The 22,143-nt window shown below is 43.6% G+C and overlaps 1 protein-coding gene across 4 annotated transcripts in view; it reads left to right on the top strand.

Moving 5' to 3' along the window:
- Nucleotides 1-22,143, top strand: part of PRMT7 (protein arginine methyltransferase 7) — a 424,549-nt gene that overhangs the window by 55,109 nt on the left and 347,297 nt on the right. For all 4 annotated transcript variants that reach the window (XM_069217242.1, XM_069217243.1, XM_069217244.1 and 1 more), the window contains 2 exons: nt 8,098-8,134; nt 11,138-11,287. In XM_069217242.1, the coding sequence (XP_069073343.1) occupies nt 8,098-8,134; nt 11,138-11,287 (187 nt within the window). The remainder of the gene's footprint in view (nt 1-8,097; nt 8,135-11,137; nt 11,288-22,143) is intronic.

Here is a 22,143-nt window from a genome sequence, read left to right as displayed (position 1 = left end):
TAAAGGAAAAGTGTCTGGCTCTGCATCAGAACGAAATTCTGCTGATTCATGTGATAAGCCATGAAGTAATAGACATAACAAGGTCAGTCGTCTAGTGTTAGCTGGCTAAAAGTGTTGTCTAATCCATATAAGATTAGGGAGATTTATAAATTCTTTATTGATGTTATGGCTGATTATAAGGGACAAGAGGTCGCCAGTATACCAATTCTTACCATCCATGAGACAATCACACACAAGCTACAGAATATTTTCTATAAGGAAATTCTCACTAAGACATTTGACCACCCACATAAAACCAGGGAATGGTTTAACAAGGATTGCTCAAAGGCAAAACTTGCATCAAAGCTAGCTATTGTGTCCTGCTCTCAGGGGGCGGTTAGAACAGCTAGATTAGCCATAGCACAGGCAAAGAAAAGCTGGGATGAGTTAATATGGCAAAATCTGTTGGATGCCGCCAGATACAATAACAATATGTCATTTTGGAAACAATTGTCTCGGAGACACAGGGAGGGCAACAACACATTTTGTTCTTACATCCAACCGGAGAGTTGGGTAGATCGTTTTACTAATCTCTATGCTCTCTATGCTTTGCCCTGTAACCTCTCCATTTATGATTCTCATTCCCAGCAATTGTCTGCAGTGTGCTTACCTCCTGTGGACCTGGGAATAGACGTGTGTAATCAGGATGATTATATTGTCTTTACTCTGGAGGAAACACTCGCTGCAATTAAATCCCTTAAATCTTCTAAAGCCCCAGGCCTAGATAAGATACCGGGTGATTTATATAAGTCTGAGCCAGTGATCTGGTCCAGTTATATAAACATGGTATCTAATGCAATCGCAGCTGGAGGTCCAATACCCGGCACATGGAAAGGGGCTGAAGTAGTTCCTATATATAAAAAGGGAGTGATGAGTTCCCCTGTTAATTACATACCTATTAGCCTCATTGACAACCTCCAAAAAATCTTTGCCAAACAACTTTTGAACAAGCTTTTAAAATGGGGTTGACACTCATCCTGTGATTTCTTCACTCCAGGCAGGTTTTTGTCCTAAAACTAGTACCGTGGACCAGTTTTTCAGGCTGGCACTGTGATATTGGAAATATCTAACACTTGCTAAACAAAATCTGTATGTTGGCTTTGTGGACCTTCGGTCTGTGTTTGATATGGTTCCTAGAGGGAAATTATGGGACGTTTTATATAAAATAGGCACCCCACCAAACATACTCCATCCCCTACAGTGGTTACACAAGGGCACATATGCTCAGGTGAGGTGGGGTAATCAGGGAGAATTGACAGATCATATCGCCATTCAGCGGGGTTTATCAGGGATGTGTTCTGGCACCAATCTTATTCACTCTATATATTAATGAGGTGGTACAAGCTGTATCTTCCTGTTAAAAATGGTGTTCCCTCCCTAAATGCACAAAAGATTCCTATTCTGCCTTTTACAGATGATTCTCTCCTCATCTCTAAGACCCCAACGGGTCTCCAGACCCTTGTGGAGAAGTTTTGTACTGATTATGGCCTGGAACTGAACATTAGTAAAACTAAACTAATGGTGTTCAGCCCCGGACCGGTTAGGAGATGTACTGCCCCCTTAGCTGGGGCTCCTTTGGGGAAAGTTAGTTCAATAGATTATTTGGGGGTGAGGATCTCTAACATACTGCATTGGGAAGAACACAGATCTGGGGTCATTTTGCGCTTTTACAAAAGTATTGATACGAAAGCTGTTTCTCCAGCAATAAAAATCTATTTAGCTAAAGCACAAAATGCTGCTAGTTATGGCGCTGAGGTGTGGGACTTCTGCAAAACCACTAAGCTGTCTGTGGGTGAGAACAATTTTGCCAGAGTTCAGCTTACGTGCCCAGGTGGTACTCCCCTGATCCCTATTTTCCTGGACCTTGGTTTTAATCGTATCTCTGGTGATACGATAGCTTTAAGACCATTACTTTTTTGGGTAAGAATCTGGTCTACTCCCCAGCTTGTGATTTATAGGGACTCTCTTCTTGATCTTTTAAAAAGACCTAATGTAGCCTCTTTTCCATGGTTTAGGCATGTGTCAAGCTGGTTTTGTTCCCTGGGACTTGGGAATTACTGGGAGAATCCACAGGATTTAGGGAAGGCTCATAAATTGTCTCTGAAAATAGCTTATTGGTCTTATGTCAGGAACAAAAATCTTGATACAACGCACGGACGATTGACCAATGCATTTCTTGATTTTAAATGGTATCCCCAGTATGAGCACTATTTAGATGTTATTCCTGATTCTTTAGGAAAGAGTTTGTATGCTCGTTTTTGTTATGGGTATCTACCGCTATTGTCTTTTGTTGGCAGTTGGGGGACACCGTTGGTGTAACTTGTGTCCTTGTTGCAGTTCTGTTCTGGAAACAATTGAACATTTTATGTTTTTTTGTCCAGTGTATGTTGTTCCCCGACGCAAATGGATTTGCCCAGTATGTCAGATGCTGGGCCTCAAACAATTTGCTATTGCCCTTAGGATTTTAAAGAGTGATACTTCTGCTATCTTGATTTAAGCAGTTAGCAAGTTCCTTGTGGCTGCATGGTATACACGGTCTTGTGTTCTAAAAACATTGTAATTTGTAAATATAATTTTCGATGAATGGTGCAACCTATTTTAGCACCAAAAGGCTGCACAATATCCAAGAGATCGTGGAAGGTAGAAAATGAGCACAGTTCAAAAGAAATTTGTAAATATGTATGTTTTAGGGCATGTACTGGGTGATCTTTTACCAATTTTATTGTTAATAATGGAAGGTGTTTTCATATTTTATTATATTCTCTTCTTAAACTTGTTCTTGTAACTTGTAATTATATAGGAGTATTGTTTCGGCTTTGATGGTTTTTTATGACCGAATAAAGCTTGTTGACTACTACTACTAGACGTGAAAGCCAGAAGAGTCACTGAGTCCAGTGAATATGGTGGCTGCTACACAGCGGTGCCCACAGGAAGTAAAAAGATTCAGATTCCCAAAAACCTGGAGACTAGCTTTGTGATGGGAAATTATATTGAAAAGTGATTTGAGGCCTATGATGTAGCCTTGTCAATGGAAGGGAGTTTGGGTGTGAGTTTTGGAAGCATATACACACAGGGGAAGGAAAACCTATTGGTTATAGGGAAGGGTGACTGGATGAAGTATACCCTCATGAAGAAAGCCCTTGTTGTTAAATATGGTTTGACCCTAGAGAAGTATCACTTATACTTTAGGGAAATTCAGAAACTATCTCACCTTTCTTGGGTGGATTTTGAACATCAGTCTCAAGGGCACTAAAAGCATGAACGAAGAGGAGCAAGGTGAGTGACTGATGGGCTTTACTATCTATTTACAATCTATTTATGAGAGAGCACATGTTCAGTAATTGCTTTGCAGAGTTCTGCCAACACCTGATTGAATTAAATCTTAGTGTGCCCAGCAAGCTGGTGAAGGAAACTGACGTCTGAATTAGTATCAGGGCATCAAAGAAGGTACCCCACAGGGAGGGATGAATCACCAGAAGAGTGCACAGAGTCCTGACCAGATGAAAAGGGAGGGGAGACACAGAAAAACAAAGGATTGCGCAAAAAGCTCCCAAAAGAGTTTTCAGGGGAAGGAATCCCAGGCTAATCTGGAGCGAAAAAGGGGACTTTTAATGGAAAGAAGTTTCAGGGCTTCTTCTGGCACAAATCCCATGAATGTTACCAGTATGTGCACTTTAGGGGAATGTCATCTGCCCATTCAGGAAGCAGCCCCTCTCTGGTGGGTGTTTCCTTGGAATGGCCAGTGTGCTGCTGGGGAGGAGCTTGCCCCAGTTCATTTTGGGGCAGTGCAGAGATTACCCTGCTGTCCCTGGGTGACAAGGCGATGGTGCCAAAGGCGCACATGCCTGACAATACCAAAAGCTGTAGACGGTGGATCTCAATCAAAGTACAGAGGGTGGAGGCTCTGAGAGACACAGGAGACAATATGACTACTGTTAGGTGTCTTTTAGTGTCCTCTGAGCAGGTAGTCCCTGATGGTGTCAATCATGTTGTGACTGCGGACAACCAGGTGAGCCACTATCCAGTGGCTCCGGTTCCCTATAAATGGGGCGGTCTCAGATTCTTTATAGGTAGCTGTAAGCCAGATTTGTCTATTGATTGTTTGTGAATGATCTTGAGCACATCATCTAGAAAGAGGTGAGCTGAGTTCTCACTTGGAGTTATGGAGATTGCAAGAGTGGTTATGCCTTACGACATCATCCATGGCAGCCCGTCAGAATGACCAAGAGCCTAGAAAATGTCACATATGCCTGTGAAGAAGAGGAAGGGAAGGTCCCTTGGGAAACCCATCCCAGAGGTTTCCACAGTCTGGGAGGAAGCTGATCCTATAGGTAATGCCCTGGAAGCTGCAGGGGAACTCACTGCTTCCCTGGTAGACTTATGTGCATTAGCCGGGTGTCAACAGAATGTGGGGGGGGGGCTCCTAGGCAAAGTTCTTCAAAGCACAAATAGAGTGCCCTACTCTTGAGGGCTGTGGCTCAGGCAGCTGGCAACACCTCAAATGATCACCTGTATAGTCAGCCTAAGGTCCCTGAGCCTGGGTCAACCCTGTGTTGGTAGTCCCTACTGCTACAAGGCCTTCCTACTTGAGCTAGCTCATTATATCCCCCTGGCAGGACATCTGTGGCAGTCCAAAACCGTTAGCTGCCTGGCCACCCTCTTCTGTTGTCCGCAGATGCAGCTGTGGTCTGATGCCTTCTGCAAATTTTGCGTTATCTGCCAGACCAGTGGGAATTTAAGGGCCACGCATAAAACCCCTGCTTCTGCTCTCTGTAGTGGGAGCACCCTTGGGCACTGATAACACTAAGCCTCTGTAGCCAAAGACTGCATTAGGCAATAGGTTCATCCTGGTTTTGCTGGATCATACCACTCGGTACCCTGAAGCCATTCTTCTCAGATTGGTGACTGCACCTGCAGTGGCCAGGGCACTGATGGGGATATTTATCCATGTGGGTTTCCCCACCTAGGGTGTGTCTAATAGGGGCTGTGTGGAATAATTTACAGGTTTTCCACATTGTCCCACACCCTAGACCAGGGTTCTGCAAAGTTGGTCCTGGAGAGCCGGGTCCATGCCAGGTTTTTAGCATATCCACATTTAGAAGAATGTAGATTTCTGAAACATCTTTTTTCTAAATGTGGACATGCTAAAAACCTGGCATGGACCCGGCTCTCCAGGACCGACTTTGCAGAACCCTGACCTAGACCAATGGGCTTGCTGAGAGGTTCATGCTTATGGAACTATCAGAGCCCTTGAGGTGTAGATGGGAAGTCCTCCTGCCATGCCCAATATATGCTGCTGGGACAGCATCTCAGAAGGGAGTGGGGTTCTGTCCCTTTAAACTTCTATTTGGTCACCCTGTGCATGGACCTCTGTCTTGTAAAAGAAGGGGGCTGAGGTAGCTCCCACGAAAACCCCCAAGATGTAGTTAATTTCATTTTGTGTCTCTGTTCTCAGATGAAGCACTTCTGGAAAAAGCCCACAGAGAACATAGAGGCCAGCTAGGAAGTTAAGAAACACTGGTGCGACCAACAGATCACTCTGGTGAAGTATGGAGCCTGTGGAGCCCCGGGCCTTGAAGGAAAGGTGGACTGGAGGTGAAGGAACGGAAAAGGGCACCTGGTGGGCCTCAAAACATCTAGGACGTGAATGGCCTCAAGCGACACTTTGAGAGGCTCGAAGTAACCATGCTCTTTGTGACTGATGGTAGTGAAAAGGTCGAGAATTAACCTCTCCCAGACCTGCTGTTTTCCAATGAACAAGGTCGGTCAGTGGAAGGATTTGTCTTCTCCCCTACCCTCGCCCCACCCGAGCAACAGAGGGACTGTAGCCACTTGTTGGGGCAGTTTTCCACTTTCCCCTTTATTTTCACTTGCCCTGGTGCTCACTTAGTGTACCCATGATATAGAAGCCTGTGACAGCAGCCTGTCATAGACAACATTGACAGGCTATCTAACAAAGCAAGAGCCAGAATAAAGGATGAGGTGTCCAAAATGCTTTGGGGATGATTGAGCCCTCCTGTAGTCCCTGGTCCAGTCCAGTTGTATTGGTACCCAAGTCTGTCCCACTGGGTGCCACCTCAGAACTCGGGTCCTGTGTGGAATGCAGGGGCCTTAATTCATTTACCAAGACCGATGTTCAACCTATCCCCAGAGCTGATTGATTGGTTGGGGGCTGCCAGGTTCCTCAGTACCTTTGAATTATCGTCCGGTCCAGTGTTGGTAGATTGCTGTAACTGTGGTGCTAAGGAGAGGTCCGCTCCAGAGGGCCACCATCAGTTCAGAGTGATGTCCTTTCGACTAAAGAATGTCCCTGCCCACCTTCTAGAGGCTGGGCAACTAGGTATTAGCTGGACTAGAAAACTTAAGTGCTGCCTACATGGACAGCTTTGCTGTTTTCAGCTCCAGCAGGGATGACCACCTGGGCCATCTCCAAGAAGTGCTTGAGGCCCTCCAATGGGCATGCCTGAAGGCCAGTAAGTGCCCAGCTGACCAGTCCCTATGAACCTGCCATGGACCCTGCTGTTGGCCTCTGCTGGAGTGAGTCCTAACCCAAAAGAGGTGACCCTCAGGTCATAGACTCTTGGATGATGTTAGAATGTACTCCTCCTGCCCACACTGCAAATGCTGAGACCTAGAAACCTTTCCTCCAGAGAACCGGTGAGATACTGGGACCAACATCAAGTTGCTAGCTGGTTTCAACTTGCTAGTTTGCCCTGCTGAAAGAGATCTGACTTCCAGATACGTTTCTAAATTCAAACATAGAGGGCTTTATTAGGACCAACGCTGAACAGCAACCCGTCAATGTTGAGGCCTTCCTGGGTACAGACTTCAGACTTAGCTTGCTTGGAGCTTTCCTGCCTTCAGTGATAACTGCACCAGAACCTCGCTCTTCAACAGCCGCCTGTTGTTGAGCCCCGCTTCAGATACTACTTGCAGCCTGCCCTCTCCACAACCAATTATCTCCATAAGTTTTTTTAAAGTCCAGAAGTAAACTTTCCACTGAGGCGAACCTTGTTCTTTTATCCAACCCGTGCTCTAACGTGGTCAGCCTTAACTATTAACTTTGACCCTGTTTACCACAACCAGACAATTGTGATTGGCCCTTCATAGTTTTTACTGCTTTTTCTCACTTTAAAATTTCAAAATTGATAACTGTGGGTCTACATTTTGGATTTTTGTTGCTTTGATGAATTGTTATTTGTTACCATATACTCTATTTTCCTAAAGTGGTGGAGGGATTGTCCTTGTGTTGTGTTTTCACTTTTAGTTAGTACTACATAAATACTTAAAATTTTGCCTCTAAGTTAAGACTGAATACTTTTGTGCCAGGGTTAAGCACGGGTGTAGCACAGGTTTATTTAGTGGCTTGTGTTTCACCCTGACAAGGATTGTGATTATTGTTTGAGGTGGGCTCTCACCGCCACAACTAATATTCAGATTTCCGTATCCTAGTAGCAATTTTTCAAAAATGAGAAATCTAATTTACAGAATTTGAGAAATGTTTTTGTTGACTAATTAATACCTGATTACTGAAAAGGTATGTACTAGTTTCTATGGAGATGCATGCTGCAAAGATATAGCTTGATTCTGGAAAAAACACAAAAGACAGCTGCTAACCAAATGGATGCAGTGAGGTGAAGACGTGGAAGACAGCATCTTCACAGACCTGCTTTTACACATGTGTTAGATTGAACTTGATTCCAGCATACCTTCTCTAATACAGAGCTAATACAGTGCCCAATGCTGTATTGTAGGAACCTCTCAGACTTCATTAATGTGTAGATTAATGGTAAGTTATCTTTTCTTTAGTGTGCTTTAACAGTACAAGAAGTTGCCACAAGTATTAGTACTTTGATTTGAAGTACAAAAACGTGCAACACCAGCGAGTGCTCAGTCAATCATCCAGAGCTGCTTGTCAGTCTGCACCACATATAGTACAAGAGCTAGTACTTCTGTTCAGTCAATAATTGGCTACCAGGTAGGAAGACAGTTTAAATATTTGCAGTTTGTGATTTTACTTGTATGACAAATTTTTAAGTAATTTTTTTCTTGTTCTAGGTCTTCTTATGCAGACATGCTACATGACAAAGACCGAGTAAGTATCTTTAGACACAGAAAGAAAACAATGCATTCTTGTAGCAATGATTGTGTGCTGAGAAGTTGGAAGGCCTTGGGGTTTAGTACTGGCTGATAGCCATCAGTGTTAAATATCATTGTTGTAAGTAGGTGTAGGAGAAGCAAATGATATACATCTAGTGGCTGAAATAAACAATGGGAAACCAGAAAACCTGGAATGAATCCCGGCATACCCACCTTTCCAAATTGTGTGATCCTAGACAATTGTTTAGTCTCACTTTCCCTCCTTTTTCTACATTATCACTATTAAGATGACCTCGAAATACATGATTCATGGTGTGCGCTGCACAAAACCTGCTTCTATGCTTGATTTAATAAACTATAATGTTGTTAATGTATGATAGGAACCTAGGCCACCCATAAAGTGCACGTACCAAGTGACTTGCCTCTTTAATTTACTATTGGTGGTGCCCTCAGGGTAAGGGAAATAAATGTTTCAAAATGTATGTTTCCAAATGTACGTTTGAAAACTATCACTTTTAAAGGAATGCATCTCTATGCACTGATAAAATAAAACAGTTCTGCTCTGATCCTAAGGTCACAGACTCCTTTTCTGGCATTTCCAACTCTCCTTTCATCATTAAAAACAATGCCATCAAGCTAGGTTATAGTAAAACCATTACGTGCAGTACTTGGGCTATGTTTTTCTCTTTGGGCGATAACACTTATCCGTGCTCAAACAGGTGTTTGCACTGGGTTCGAATTTGAGTTGTGAATGATGTTCACACTTCCAGAATTATCTCTTGATTGAATTCGAGCAGGTCAATCCTGTTGAAATGTATTAGCGGAAATTATGAGGCAATGTATGATATATACAGAAATGGATGGAAGATGATCCTCTTTCCACATGTAATTAACTATTTTCCTCTGGCAAAATGTGGAATTAGAGGTGTTTACTGCACCAGGTAGATAACTCATCCCAGGTGATCACTGATTGCAATTCACTGTAAATAAGTGAATAAATGAGTTTTGCAGCATGCAGAATTTGGACCTTAGAAAGAGCAAGGGTGCTGCTTAAAGCTCTATGTAAGAGAACACTTTATAATTATTGAGCCTGCTGTGATTTATTATTTTAGATGTTTTAGACTTTTTATTCCAAAGCAATGAACATGCATGTAAAAAACAGATACCACCTAAAAGCTTTTGATATTTGGCAATGGCAATTACATTTTGATAGACACCATAATGCTCATGGATTGTGCAATCCCCATTCCACATGTACATTTTCATATTCGGTTTAAAGCACACAAAACATGGCAGCTGTGGTAGAAATTGAGAGAACATTAGCATTTTCTTGGCTTGCAGACTAAACAGCTGTGATGAGACACATGGAGGGTACGGGGACTGCCAAGAGGTTTAGGCATGCTTCCTGGGTTAGGTGAATTCAAATTCTATTGCTGACGCCCTTTAGAGATTATAAAATCATACAGAGTACTGACCAGAAGACCTGAGGAAAAGAAGATAATTTAAGAAAAACAGTTAGTAGTAGTACTTTTATAGTGGCTTTGGTGAAAGCAGTTGTGTAGTCTGCGAAGGGCACATATCATATCTTTGAAATAAGAACAGAGACAGTCTCAGTGGATATTCAAGTATTTGTTTGGGGGTAGACTTGTGGTTCTAAGCCAAGAGAGCCTTTATTCACCAAGACAACAGGGTGATAGCTTTTATATAATCTGATATAAGCGTGCATGGTTAGAACTGATTTCGTTGTCTAACTGTGCTGCATGCAATATATTAATAACAGCATTTACAGTGCAGATATCCTTTTGATTCACATAGTCAAAGCAGTTTGAGTTTAAAAGCCTTGTCAGAGGTAGGAATTGATTCTTCAAATGCGAGCTCCAGACTCCATCCCCCCATCTCATTCACTGCCTCTTAGCCCTCTTCAGGACCCTTAATGAAGTCAGATGTTTGGGAATACTGGATAAGGTGTATATGAAAATGGAGTAAACCAAATTAAATACTACTAGAATTTTGGATGCCACCTTCATAGTTGTTGCTCAAATGAGAATTTACCTTAAAAAAACAAGAGACAAGAAGCATCTGGCAAAACAAGAAACGGCTCATTTAATTAAACATTACAGACGGCAGAGCAGTTACAGCACAGGGTTCTGAGAACTGTCCCTCACTGTACATTGAGTTGAAACATGTTTTATACATTTCTCTGGGTTCAAAAAAGTCATAAAAAACATTCCTTCCTTGGTGAAAAATGCGAATAATTGTCAAGTAGTCGTAAATACAATTTCAGATAGGGAATGCAGGTGGGCCTCGACCTAGCGTGGACACAATGCGGGCCAGCGAGTATGTGTCTAGATTTCTGGCCTGAGGGGTGCATGGTCCCTCTGTATGCTGTGTGTGCATTGTCCTGGTTAGCTACGTGTATCTAACTGTATGTGGCATCTAACTTTAGGGTATTTTGAGAAGGCATTTATCCCTCTGGCCATGTGTGCTTTATTGGGACCATTGTAGTGTTGCTGCCTATCTGAGGTATCTGCTCTACGTTTTGTGCGTTCGGCTGTCTGTTAAGTGTTAGCCTACCTGTGACCTGTCAGTTATTAACCTTCAGGCTTGGGTCGAAGAGCTTGCCTGATCATGTACCTACGTGCTGGGGTTGACAGAGTTCATGATGGGGGAAATTAACAGAGGTGATGCGACTTGTTTGTGTATAAAGGAGTCTTGTTGTCACGCGCATCGTCATTGATTAATCCAATATCAACATTGTTTAATTGGGTATCCATGATCATCTGTTAGTTGCAATTCTGTAATTTACTAATGTAACGTAACGAAAATGAAAAATATAGTTCAGAGAAACTTGGGTATCTGGGATTTCCATGGTTTTCATCCTTGTAAATAATCGCCTTATATCTTGAAATATTCCTTCTATGTCCATTTTTAGAAGACTTTGCACTTAGATATTGGGGTTTTACTGTGCTGAGATCATGTTCTTGTTTTTTCGTCACAGAATGAGAAATACTACCAAGGAATCCGTGCAGCTGTACACAGAGTGAAGGAAAGTGGAGAGCGGGCTATTGTCCTGGACATCGGGACGGGCACTGGACTTCTGTCTATGATGGCGGTTACAGCAGGGGCAGATTTCTGCTATGCCATTGAGGTGAGGTTCTTCATTAGTTCCCATACTTTTAATGCTGCAAAGCCTGAGACAATACAACATCTTTGTACACAATACTTTTCTTTCTTGGGGTACAGTCCATTGTGTAATGCCTCACAAAAACTTTAAAACTGGAAAAAATAATTTTTATATGCTTTTCACATGCTGATTAGCACAATGGAGAACTTGGGTCACTGTTCCAGAGCAGAAAAGTGAATCATTTTCTAGTTCGAAGTGCAGTATAAAATAATATGGTATTTAAATTGTACTGACAGCAACAGTCATATCGTTTTGTGGGCTCCAAACCCCTGTTGCAGAGACCAGAAACCCTTCTCCGACTCTTTTTCTTGTCACCCTTTGTTTTACACATAGAATATTATCAACAAAGTTGTATGATTGTGATTACATATGTTATATGGTTTGTTAAAATTTAGAAGATGTGTGAGTGGTATTGTAAGCAGGCGTTGGTGCCCAAGTCTCCAATGCACCATGAACAACCTGGGTCCTCAAATTGAGAGGATTAAAAAATGTCTAGCTATCGCATCAAGAATTTTAGATTCTATAAAGGACACGGAGGCGAGGATTATGCTTACTCTTTACTGACAAAACAGCAGCCAATAAAAAACGAGATAACTTTAAATTCCCATTCCCATAATGCCAAGTCCACCAATAATGCCCATACATTGACCACATAAATAGTCTGTCTGCCATAGTCCGTCCTCTTTCTTTGCGAATCCAACCTTACGATGAATTAACTTGCAAAACTTGAGAAGAAAATCTTTGTGACATCGGGGACCGATACCTGACTCCAACTAGAAAACAGAACCGGAATCCAACTCTTGATCCGAAAGGGCGACACTCTTGAATTTGTGTTAACTGATCCTGTGAAAATAAATGAATAAACTAATATCCATGTATATTGAAGGGAGGGGCAATTTTGTTTTATAACATAGCTGATGCATGTACAATATATATTCATTATGAATTCTTACAACATTCGCAATAATGATTACCCAGTGGGATAATCCTTGCCTCCGTGTCCTTAATAGAATCTAAAATTCTTAACGCAATAGCTGTAATTTTTTTTATTCTATATCAGGACCGGAGGCTTCAGATTATGCTAGTTTAAAGTCTATTTACCACATCTGACACCACATCAACAATCGGTTTATGATGTAATACTTTAAAAGTAGAATCATTTGACCAGTCCGCTGCAGCCATAATATCTTCTAATCTAGCTCCAGTTGCAAAAGCTTTTGAAGCCATGGCTCTTCTAACAGAATGAGCCCCAAATATACTTATGTCAATACCTGCTTCTGCTAATAACCATTTGACCTAATGAGCCAAAGGTGCGCAGTGACTGGGCGAAAAGGTTTCTGTAAGGAAATCAACAATTGACCGAAAACATTCTGTCTGAATTCACGTGTGCAATCTTCATACACTTTCAAACATTGAACGACACAAAGTTTCCTATTATGTGGAAAGGAGGGTAAGAAATACATTTTGAAGAGGTTTTTGTACGCCTAGTAATGGAAAAGGATACTCCCTCTGGAGTAAATACTCTACCTGATAAATCCAGAGCTTTAACATCTGACACTCTTCTGCAGGACAGCAGGCATAATAGTATTGTCAATTTTGCAGATAATTGTTTACGAGATAATCCTTCATTATCAGGCCAATTTCTGAGAAAACGTACAATATTAACATCCCATAAGGAAGTATATTTTGGTTGCGGAGGTTTGACCATACGGATACCCCTAAGCAACTTACAAATCAAAGGGTGTTCTCCCACTGGTTTACCTTGAATATGAGGATGGCCAGCTGAAAGGGCGGTACGATTATTATTAATTGTCCTATATGCCAAACCTTGGGCTGCCAAATCAGAAAGGAAATTGGCTATGACGTGAATTTCTGACCCCATGGGATCCACACTCCTTGTACCGCACCAACATAACCACTTCCTCCAGGCCTGCTCATATCTTTTATGAGTGGAAGGGGCCCAAGACTGGGATAAGAAAAACATTGCAGATTCCGAAACTCCAGGCACTTGCCATCGTCGCCTGAAAGTCTCCACGCCATCAGGGGCAACAAACCCTGAAGAATTAGGGGGTGAAAATTGTTCAACGGATCCGTGAGAAGGTCCACAGACAGTGGAATCCTCACCGGAAAGTCGCAAGATAGAATCATCGCAGAAGGGAACCAAGGCTGAGCACTCCAAAGCGGAGTCACCAGTATTACCTCCGAGCGCTGGCGACGAACTTGTGCCAGGACGTGAGGAATCATCACGAAAGGAGGGAAAGCATATAGAAGTTCCCCCAGCCACATTTGCAGAAAAAGCATCTGTCCCCTTCGACTGAGGGATCGGTTTCCAGCTGAAAAAACAAGGAACTTGATTGTTCAACCGGGAGGCAAATAAATCCACCTGACACGTCCCCCACTGCAGTTGAAGCGCTTAAAAAATCTGCGGGTTGAGCTTCCAGTCGCTGCCATCCCGAAGGAAGCGTGAATTCCAGTCCGCTGTCGTATTGATTCGACCAGGAATGTATTCCGCTATTACTGAAATTTGTTGATTGAGGCAATAGTGCCAGAATTCCTTCGCTATCTCCGCTAGGAGACGTGATCTGGACCCCCTAAGTGGTTGATGTATCTGACCGCGGAGACATTGTCCATCTGCAGGAGGATACAACAATAAGCCCTGCGAGGGGCAAGAGATCTGATGGCGAAGGCTCCTGCGAGGAGTTCCAGAAAATTAATATGATATGTCACTTCCCCCGGGGAGCACCGTCCCCCCCGTCTCCACAGGACCGCATCGTGTTCCCCAGGCCCATCGACTGGCATCCGACTCTATTACTACATCTGGGCTGGATGGAAAAATCGCTTTGCCATTCCATGCATTCATGTGAGAGAGCCACCAAGACATCTCTGTCTTGGCTTCCTCTGACAGGGGAACCAACTCTGAGTACTGAAGACCTTTCTGAAGTTAGAGAATCTTCAATCTCTGAAGGGCCCTTTAATGTAAAGGACCCGGAAAAATCACTTGAATAGACGATGCCAAGAGTCCGAATAGGCTAGCTAAAGTCCTCTGATATAGTCGGAGAGACAAGCGCTCTCCTCAACTCCTTGATCAAACTCCGTTTGTTTATCGGAAGAATTAGCAAGGCTTTTACAGAATCTATCTGAAAACCTAAGAATTCGATATTCTGAGTTGGCACTAAACAAGACTTCTCTGAATTGATGACGAATCCGAGATCTTGTAATAATTGAATTGTCCAATGTAGGTGTATCAGTACTTGCTGTCTGTCCTGAGCCGTAATAAGAAGGTCGTCTAGATAAATAATCAGACGCACCCCTCGTTCCCTTAAGAACTGGACCACTGGACGCAGAAGTTTGGTGAAACACCAAGGAGCTGAGGATAGCCCCAAGGGAAGGACGTTGAACTCGAACCAATGGAATTGTAGAAAACGTCTGTGGGGAGCAAAAATCGGAACTGATAGGTAAACGTCTTTGAGATCCAGATGTACCATCCAGTCCTTGTCCCTTAAGAGATCCCTGAGAAGATGAATACCTTCCATCTTGAAATGGCGATAAACCATTCAAGATTTGAAATGTTTGAGGTTTAGGACCAACCGGGAAACGCCGCCTTTCTTCTGGACTACGAACATTGTGCTGGCGAACCCACCAGGGTGAGGAGAGGTTTGCATTACTGCCTCTTTTTGAATGAGAGAAAATATCTCTTCTTCGATGAATTCACGATCTGCGAGGGAAAAAAGGAGAGGCATAGGAGGAGCCTTTTGAATAGGGGAGGCATAAAATTCTAGCTGAAAACCCTGAACGGTTTGAAGAATCCAAGGGTCTTGCGTAATTTTCTGCCAGGCTGGGAGAAACAACTGTATCCTGCCCCCCAAAACAACCTCCGAGGGAGGAAAAATTCTCACCTGAATTTGCGGCATCTTGGTTGGAACCACCTCCGCGATAACCTCTGGAGGAGCGACCGCGCCCTCTGTAGCGGTTGGGATAGAAATTCTGTTGGTCTGAGGTACCACTTCGGTTACCCTGAGAGGCGTATCTGGAAGCCTGATATCTTCGGCCTGACGCTCGGCCTCTGACGCGCCCGGCCAGGGCAAAAAGAGCATTATTGAACACCTTCTTTATGTTGGACTGGGCCTTATCCAAGGCAGTAAAAGTAGCAATATATTTGCTCAAGTTGGAAATAAATTTATCACCAAGGAGCATACCATTGGCCGTAGAGCCAGCCTCATTGTTTGCTAATTACACTAGTTTTGGACCCAGACGAATAAGAAAAGAGTGTCTACGTTCTGTTGACATGGCACAATTGGCATCGCTCTCTGAGCCCATTGCAAAACGACTTCTGGATCTAATGGAGTATCAGATTCTTTGGATTCGATGGCAAGATCTAAGATTTTTGTCAAAGGGCCGGAAACGTCCAATAGCTTGTCCTGACAGCCTCTCCAGGCACGATCTAGACCCTACTTAGGTTCTCTGGCGAATTTGCGCAAAAAAGTCGCCATGCCTGGATCTAACTCTGGGGTTTCCGCCACCTTACCGAGAAGAGAGGGCCGAGGACATTCTGATCTGAGAGTGTTGCGTACCTCTTTCTCGAAACCTTTACGCAGTCTGTCCTGGACATAGTGGGCTACTCCGCCGTAGGAACCCATTTGGTGGAATGTGGGTGTATGATATCTTCGGGTGAGAATAAGAGATTCTTACCAGCCGGGGAATTCATTTCGGACATGGAATGACGTGTTTTGCGTTGCTTTTTACATGGAAGTGAATCTGACTGCGAGTCGTCCGACTCTGATTTAGACGAGGATGCATCCTGAAAACTGGATTGAGAAAAAGAGGATTGCTGAAAGGATGAGGATGCATCCTGAGGGGGGGAAACCCCCATAAGCATGGTCACGCAGCACAGAGGCTGCCATTTGCACCAAAATCTCCGCTGAGGAAGAGCCTCCTGAGCGTTGCAGAGGGAGACCCACATTCTCTTTAGGTTCTCCGGTTTGCAAGCGAGGTTGTTGACTGCTCTCGCCCAAAAATTCTCTTTTGGCAAAATTAGACAAAGACTGGGTAAAAGGTTTCAAGGCCTGGATTAATGCCCAATTCACGGAGTCCTGCACATGATGCCCTAGTGCCTCCACTAGTCTTTCCTCCATCTGATGCTCCAAAGGCATCTCCTGCAGTTCCTGATACTGCTCGTCTTCATTGGTGTAGTACGCCATAATAGTAATGGAAAATAATGGAGGAGTTAACGGGGGAACCCTGTGCAGGTGAATAATGCAATTCTGAGACATCTAAAAAGCTGTTTAGCCGGTACATTTTGAATGGAGGGAGCTACCTGCTTGTTAAAATAATATATAATGCTTGAGGAATCAAAATGCCCCCTGAGCAAAGCTCTATATGTATTTTTGCAGCCCCGTCGGCGAATTGCGGCAGTTGAACTTTCCAATATAAAAGCTGTGTGCCCTCCGACACACGCGCTGAAAGCCGACCGGAATAAAACCTCCGATCGGCTCACCGCGCATGCGCGGCCGGCGACACAGAAAGAGGACTACGTCCTCTTTGCAGTGAGCTCCAGCTCACAACACGGCCTGCTCCCACTTGACGCCGGTAAGGGGAAAAAACGAAAAAACAGTAATCAAAGGAGAACGGAGCTCCTTAATACCACAATGATTATAGAACACTCGTAAGCGCCGATAAATGCGTTCGCTCGTTAAGCATATTAGAATAAATCAATGCAAGCACAAAGCACGCGCGTCACTTAACTGGCTGCTGCAGCAGCAAAGAAAGTGGACAGACTATAGCAGACAGACTATTTATGGGGTCAATGTATGGCCATGATTGGTGGACTTGGCATCATGGGAATGGTAGTTTAAAGTTATCTCGTTTTTTATTGGCTGCTGTTTTGTCAGTAAAGTAAAGAGTAAGCATAATGTGAAGCCTCCGGTCCTGACATAGAATCTCTTGGACTCTCCATCTTTGCAGAGATAACATTACTGATTTTTTTCAACTGCCCTTACTTTTGCTGCCTGATCTGTGCGTTTCTAAACAAGACTTTGCTAACTAGTGCCACGATGATCACATACTTCATTTTGATGATGAAAGTGCTCATTTCTCTGGCTGACAAAAATTTAATAAACTGTCTATTTCTCACCAGAGTTGTTATTCTGTTTCTGGAGTTCAGAATCAAAGTTCTGGTTTGAGCAAGGAAAGATCGGATGCATATCCTTTGCCACTTATTAGCTCAATTATTTTGGTTTCCACCCAGAGAGTAAGACCTTCTGATTTGGAGCTCAAGCCTAATCATGTTGTTGATGATAATCGGCATTCCTTAGCCCTTTGGTTGTTTATTACACGTTTCCACTATTTTATTACAGTTGTGTCCAGTACTGTGTGAAAGAAATGTATAAGCTGATAATACCATTACATTGGAGTATAACTCATACAGTGTGCATTTTGGCAGTTCTCAAACATACCCCATACTTTTACTCTCTACATTTTCGCAGCTCCTTGCACTCCTTCTGCACGACCTTTATGAGAGAGGATTGCTATCTTGCAGATATTTCTTTTTGGCAATTTCCAGTACATGTTAAGCAGCATGCTGCTTTTGAGACATTTATACTTGTATTTAAATTTAAATATATTTTCTGGTATAGTAACCTTGACAGCTTACAACATTCTTTTAAAGCAGATCTGCTCCTTTCAAAACGTAGTCTACAATCAGAAGGTGTAAGCAGCCTTGGGTAGTACAGATTACCGTTTTTGTTTAACTATTTGCTCTTGCGCTGATTTAAAAGTTCAAATGTATTTAAAATTGAAAGTTGATTTAAATCGTCTGCAGAGTACAGATACATTTTAATGAACAAGCTCATGACTTTTGATTGCCTAGCTTACTAAAATGCATTTTTCTTGTCCTTTTATGAAACCCATCACCTGCCATCATGAAAAACTGATGGTTTCATTCTTTAGTTATTGCAGGCTCTGAGATGACTATCTTTGACTCACCTTTCAACTGTTAAACTCTTACAGAAGCTGGTGAGAGCACCATGTTGTTTTTCATCTCTCTGCACCAAGAGGTGAAAGTAGAGATGGGTTTGTGTAGCGGGTGGCCTGCAGTGGTGGCTGCTGACATATCTTTCTCCTCGCAAAGCTGACAAAATGAGAGGCAGCAATGCAAGAGAACCAGCCTCCTCAAGTAAAAAAATAAGCCATTTAAAATTAATCAGGTGGATTTAGACTTAAGATCCAAGTCACAGAGTAAAAAGTAGCACATTTTTTAAAGTTATAATTAGAATATATCGATGAGGTTTATAATTAAGGTACAGCACATTTCACAATTGGGGGGAAATACGTTCAGAGTTGATCAAAAACAGTTGTGAAGTCATAGAGTGAAATGGAGTACATTTATTAACTGAGCAAATAGGTTGTTTAAAAGGATAGCGATTTGTTACAGTTGAATTTCATTCTGAAATGGTTGCATTGCTGAGAAGCTTTTTAGGAACTGATTTTGTTTTTTTCCCCACATTTCAATGCTTTTAGAATTGGTATTTGCATTATGAAAAAAAAATTTGAATCAGCAAAACCAAAACAATAAATTGTGTGACTTATAATCTTATGTGAATGGGCTGCACCAAAGTGTTGTTCAATTGCTAGATATGGAAAGTTAAAAAAGATTTTGTTAGTAAGAGTTTCTGAATAGTTTTTGTAATGTAATTTGCCGGGATAGCAAACCATGCCATACGATTATATTTTGAAGTGTTGAAGCATACACCAATGTCAAAGAGCACTTTTTTGTTTTAAACTTAGACTTTACGGCAGAAACTCCAGGGATCATCAAGTAGCCTTTCACTCTGCTACTTTTTTTCCGATCTGAATTTCATAGAAGAAAGGCAGGTATTTCTAACCTGCTCTCAGAGATGAGTGCTAAATAGATATGGACCTAATGCTTTAATACTCTAATAAACTAACTTCTTCAGCATGGCATCATCAAGGAAATGTATCACAAGGTGAATCGTATTCTCCAGTGGTACAGAGAAGGCCTAGGGCACACAACTGTGGTAGCACAACTACATCTGCCCTTTTGAGGAATGTACTGCTTTTTAATATACAAAGGACCGTCCATCCTAGAAGTCAGTGCGCACCTTTGACATGCATCACTTTATATTGATGTTAGTGTAATTATGATGCCCTTGTTCTATTTTTTATGGTTTGTTGTAAATCGAATAAAGATTGTTTTGACTTTGACTTAATTTATAGAGACTGATGGCAGAGGTTTGCTTTTTTCGTTTATCCTGATTCCTCCATGTTTCCTTGAATGGGTGTAGGAAGTTGGCTCTGTATGTGCTATTTCAAAGTAAGGAATAGCATGCACAGAGTCCAAGGGTTCCCCTTAGAGGTAAAATAGTGGTAAAAAGAGATAATACTAATGCTCTATTTTGTGGTAGTGTGGTCGAGCAGTAGGCTTATCCAAGGAGTAGTGTTAAGCATTTGTTGTACATACACATAGACAATAAATGAGGTACACACACTCAGAGACAAATCCAGCCAATAGGTTTTGTATAGCAAAATATATTTTCTTAGTTTATTTTAAGAGCCATAGGTTCAAATTTAACATGTAATATCTTGTTTGAAAGGTATTGCAGGTAAGTACATTAGGAACTTTGAATCATTTCAATTGCATGTATACTTTTCAAGTTATTCACAAATAGCTATTTTAAAAGTGGACACAGTGCAATTTTCACAGTTCCTGGGGGAGGTAAGTTTTTGTTAGTTTTACCAGGTAAGTAAGACACTTACAGGGTTCAGTTCTTGGTCCAAGGTAGCCCACCGTTGGGGGTTCAGAGCAACCCCAAAGTTACCACACCAGCAGCTCAGGGCCGGTCAGGTGCAGAGTTCAAAGTGGTGCCCAAAACGCATAGGCTTCAATGGAGAGAAGGGGGTGCCCCGGTTCCAGTCTGCCAGCAGGTAAGTACCCGCGTCTTCGGGGGGCAGACCAGGGGGGTTTTGTAGGGCACCGGGGGGGACACAAGCCCACACAGAAATTTCACCCTCAGCGGCGCGGGGGCGGCCGGGTGCAGTGTTAGAACAAGCGTCGGGTTCGCAATGGAAGTCAATGAGAGATCAAGGGATCTCTTCAGCGCTGCAGGCAGGCAAGGGGGGGCTTCCTCGGAGAAACCTCCACTTGGGCAAGGGAGAGGGACTCCTGGGGGTCACTTCTGCAGTGAAAGTCCGGTCCTTCAGGTCCTGGGGGCTGCGGGTGCAGGGTCTTTTCCAGGCGTCGGGACTTAGGTTTCAGAGAGTCGCGGTCAGGGGAAGCCTCGGGATTCCCTCTGCAGGCGGCGCTGTGGGGGCTCAGGGGGGACAGGTTTTGGTACTCACAGTCGTAGAGTAGTCCGGGGGTCCTCCCTGAGGTGTTGGTTCTCCACCAGCCGAGTCGGGGTCGCCGGGTGCAGTGTTGCAAGTCTCACGCTTCTTGCGGGGAGATTGCAGGGTTCTTTAAAGCTGCTCCTTTGGATAAAGTTGCAGTCTTTTTGGAGCAGGTCCGCTGTCCTCGGGAGTTTCTTGTCGTCGTCGAAGCAGGGCAGTCCTCAGAGGATTCAGAGGTCGCTGGTCCCTTTGGAAGGCGTCGCTGGAGCAGAGTTCTTTGGAAGGCAGGAGACAGGCCGGTGAGTTTCTGGAGCCAAGGCAGTTGTTGTCTTCTGTTCTTCCTCTGCAGGGGTTTTCAGCTAGGCAGTCCTTCTTCTTGTTGTTGCAAGAATCTAATTTCTAGGTTCAGGGAGAGCCCTTAAATACTAAATTTAAGGGCGTGTTTAGGTCTGGGGGGTTAGTAGCCAATGGCTACTAGCCCTGGGGGTGAGTACACCCTCTTTGTGCCTCCTCCCAAGGGGAGGGGGTCACATCCCTAATCCTATTGGGGGAATCCTCCATCTGCAAGATGGAGGATTTCTACAAGTTAGAGTCACCTCAGCTCAGGACACCTTAGGGGCTGTCCTGACTGGCCAGTGACTCCTCCTTGTTATTCTCATTATTTTCTCCGGCCTTGCCGCCAAAAGTGGGGGCCGGAGGGGGCGGGCAACTCCACTAGCTGGAGTGTCCTGCGGTGCTGTGACAAAGGGGTGAGCCTTTGAGGCTCACCGCCAGGTGTTACAGCTCCTGCCTGGGGGAGGTGTTAGCATCTCCACCCAGTGCAGGCTTTGTTACTGGCCTCAGAGTGACAAAGGCACTCTCCCCATGGGGCCAGCAACATGTCTCTAGTGTGGCAGGCTGCTGGAACCAGTCAGCCTACACAGATAGTCGGTTAAGTTTCAGGGGGCACCTCTAAGGTGCCCTCTGTGGTGTATTTTACAATAAAATGTACACTGGCATCAGTGTGCATTTATTGTGCTGAGAAGTTTGATACCAAACTTCCCAGTTTTCAGTGTAGCCATTATGGTGCTGTGGAGTTCGTGTAAAACAGACTCCCAGACCATATACTCTTATGGCTACCCTGCACTTACAATGTCTAAGGTTTTGCTTAGACACTGTAGGGGCACAGTGCTCATGCACTGGTACCCTCACCTATGGTATAGTGCACCCTGCCTTAGGGCTGTAAGGCCTGCTAGAGGGGTGTCTTACCTATACTGCATAGGCAGTGAGAGGCTGGCATGGCACCCTGAGGGGAGTGCCATGTCGACTTACTCATTTTGTTCTCACTAGCACACACAAGCTGGTAAGCAGTGTGTCTGTGCTGGGTGAGGGGTCTCTAGGGTGGCATAATACATGCTGCAGCCCTTAGAGACCTTTCCTGGCATCAGGGCCCTTGGTACCAGAGGTACCAGTTACAAGGGACTTATCTGGATGCCAGG

This window comes from Pleurodeles waltl, chromosome 12 (assembly GCF_031143425.1).
Source record: "Pleurodeles waltl isolate 20211129_DDA chromosome 12, aPleWal1.hap1.20221129, whole genome shotgun sequence".
In the NCBI taxonomy this organism is placed as follows: Eukaryota; Metazoa; Chordata; class Amphibia; order Caudata; family Salamandridae; genus Pleurodeles; species Pleurodeles waltl.
The sequence above is the reverse complement of the archived record's forward strand: the minus strand, read 5'-3'. Positions and strand labels throughout refer to the sequence as shown.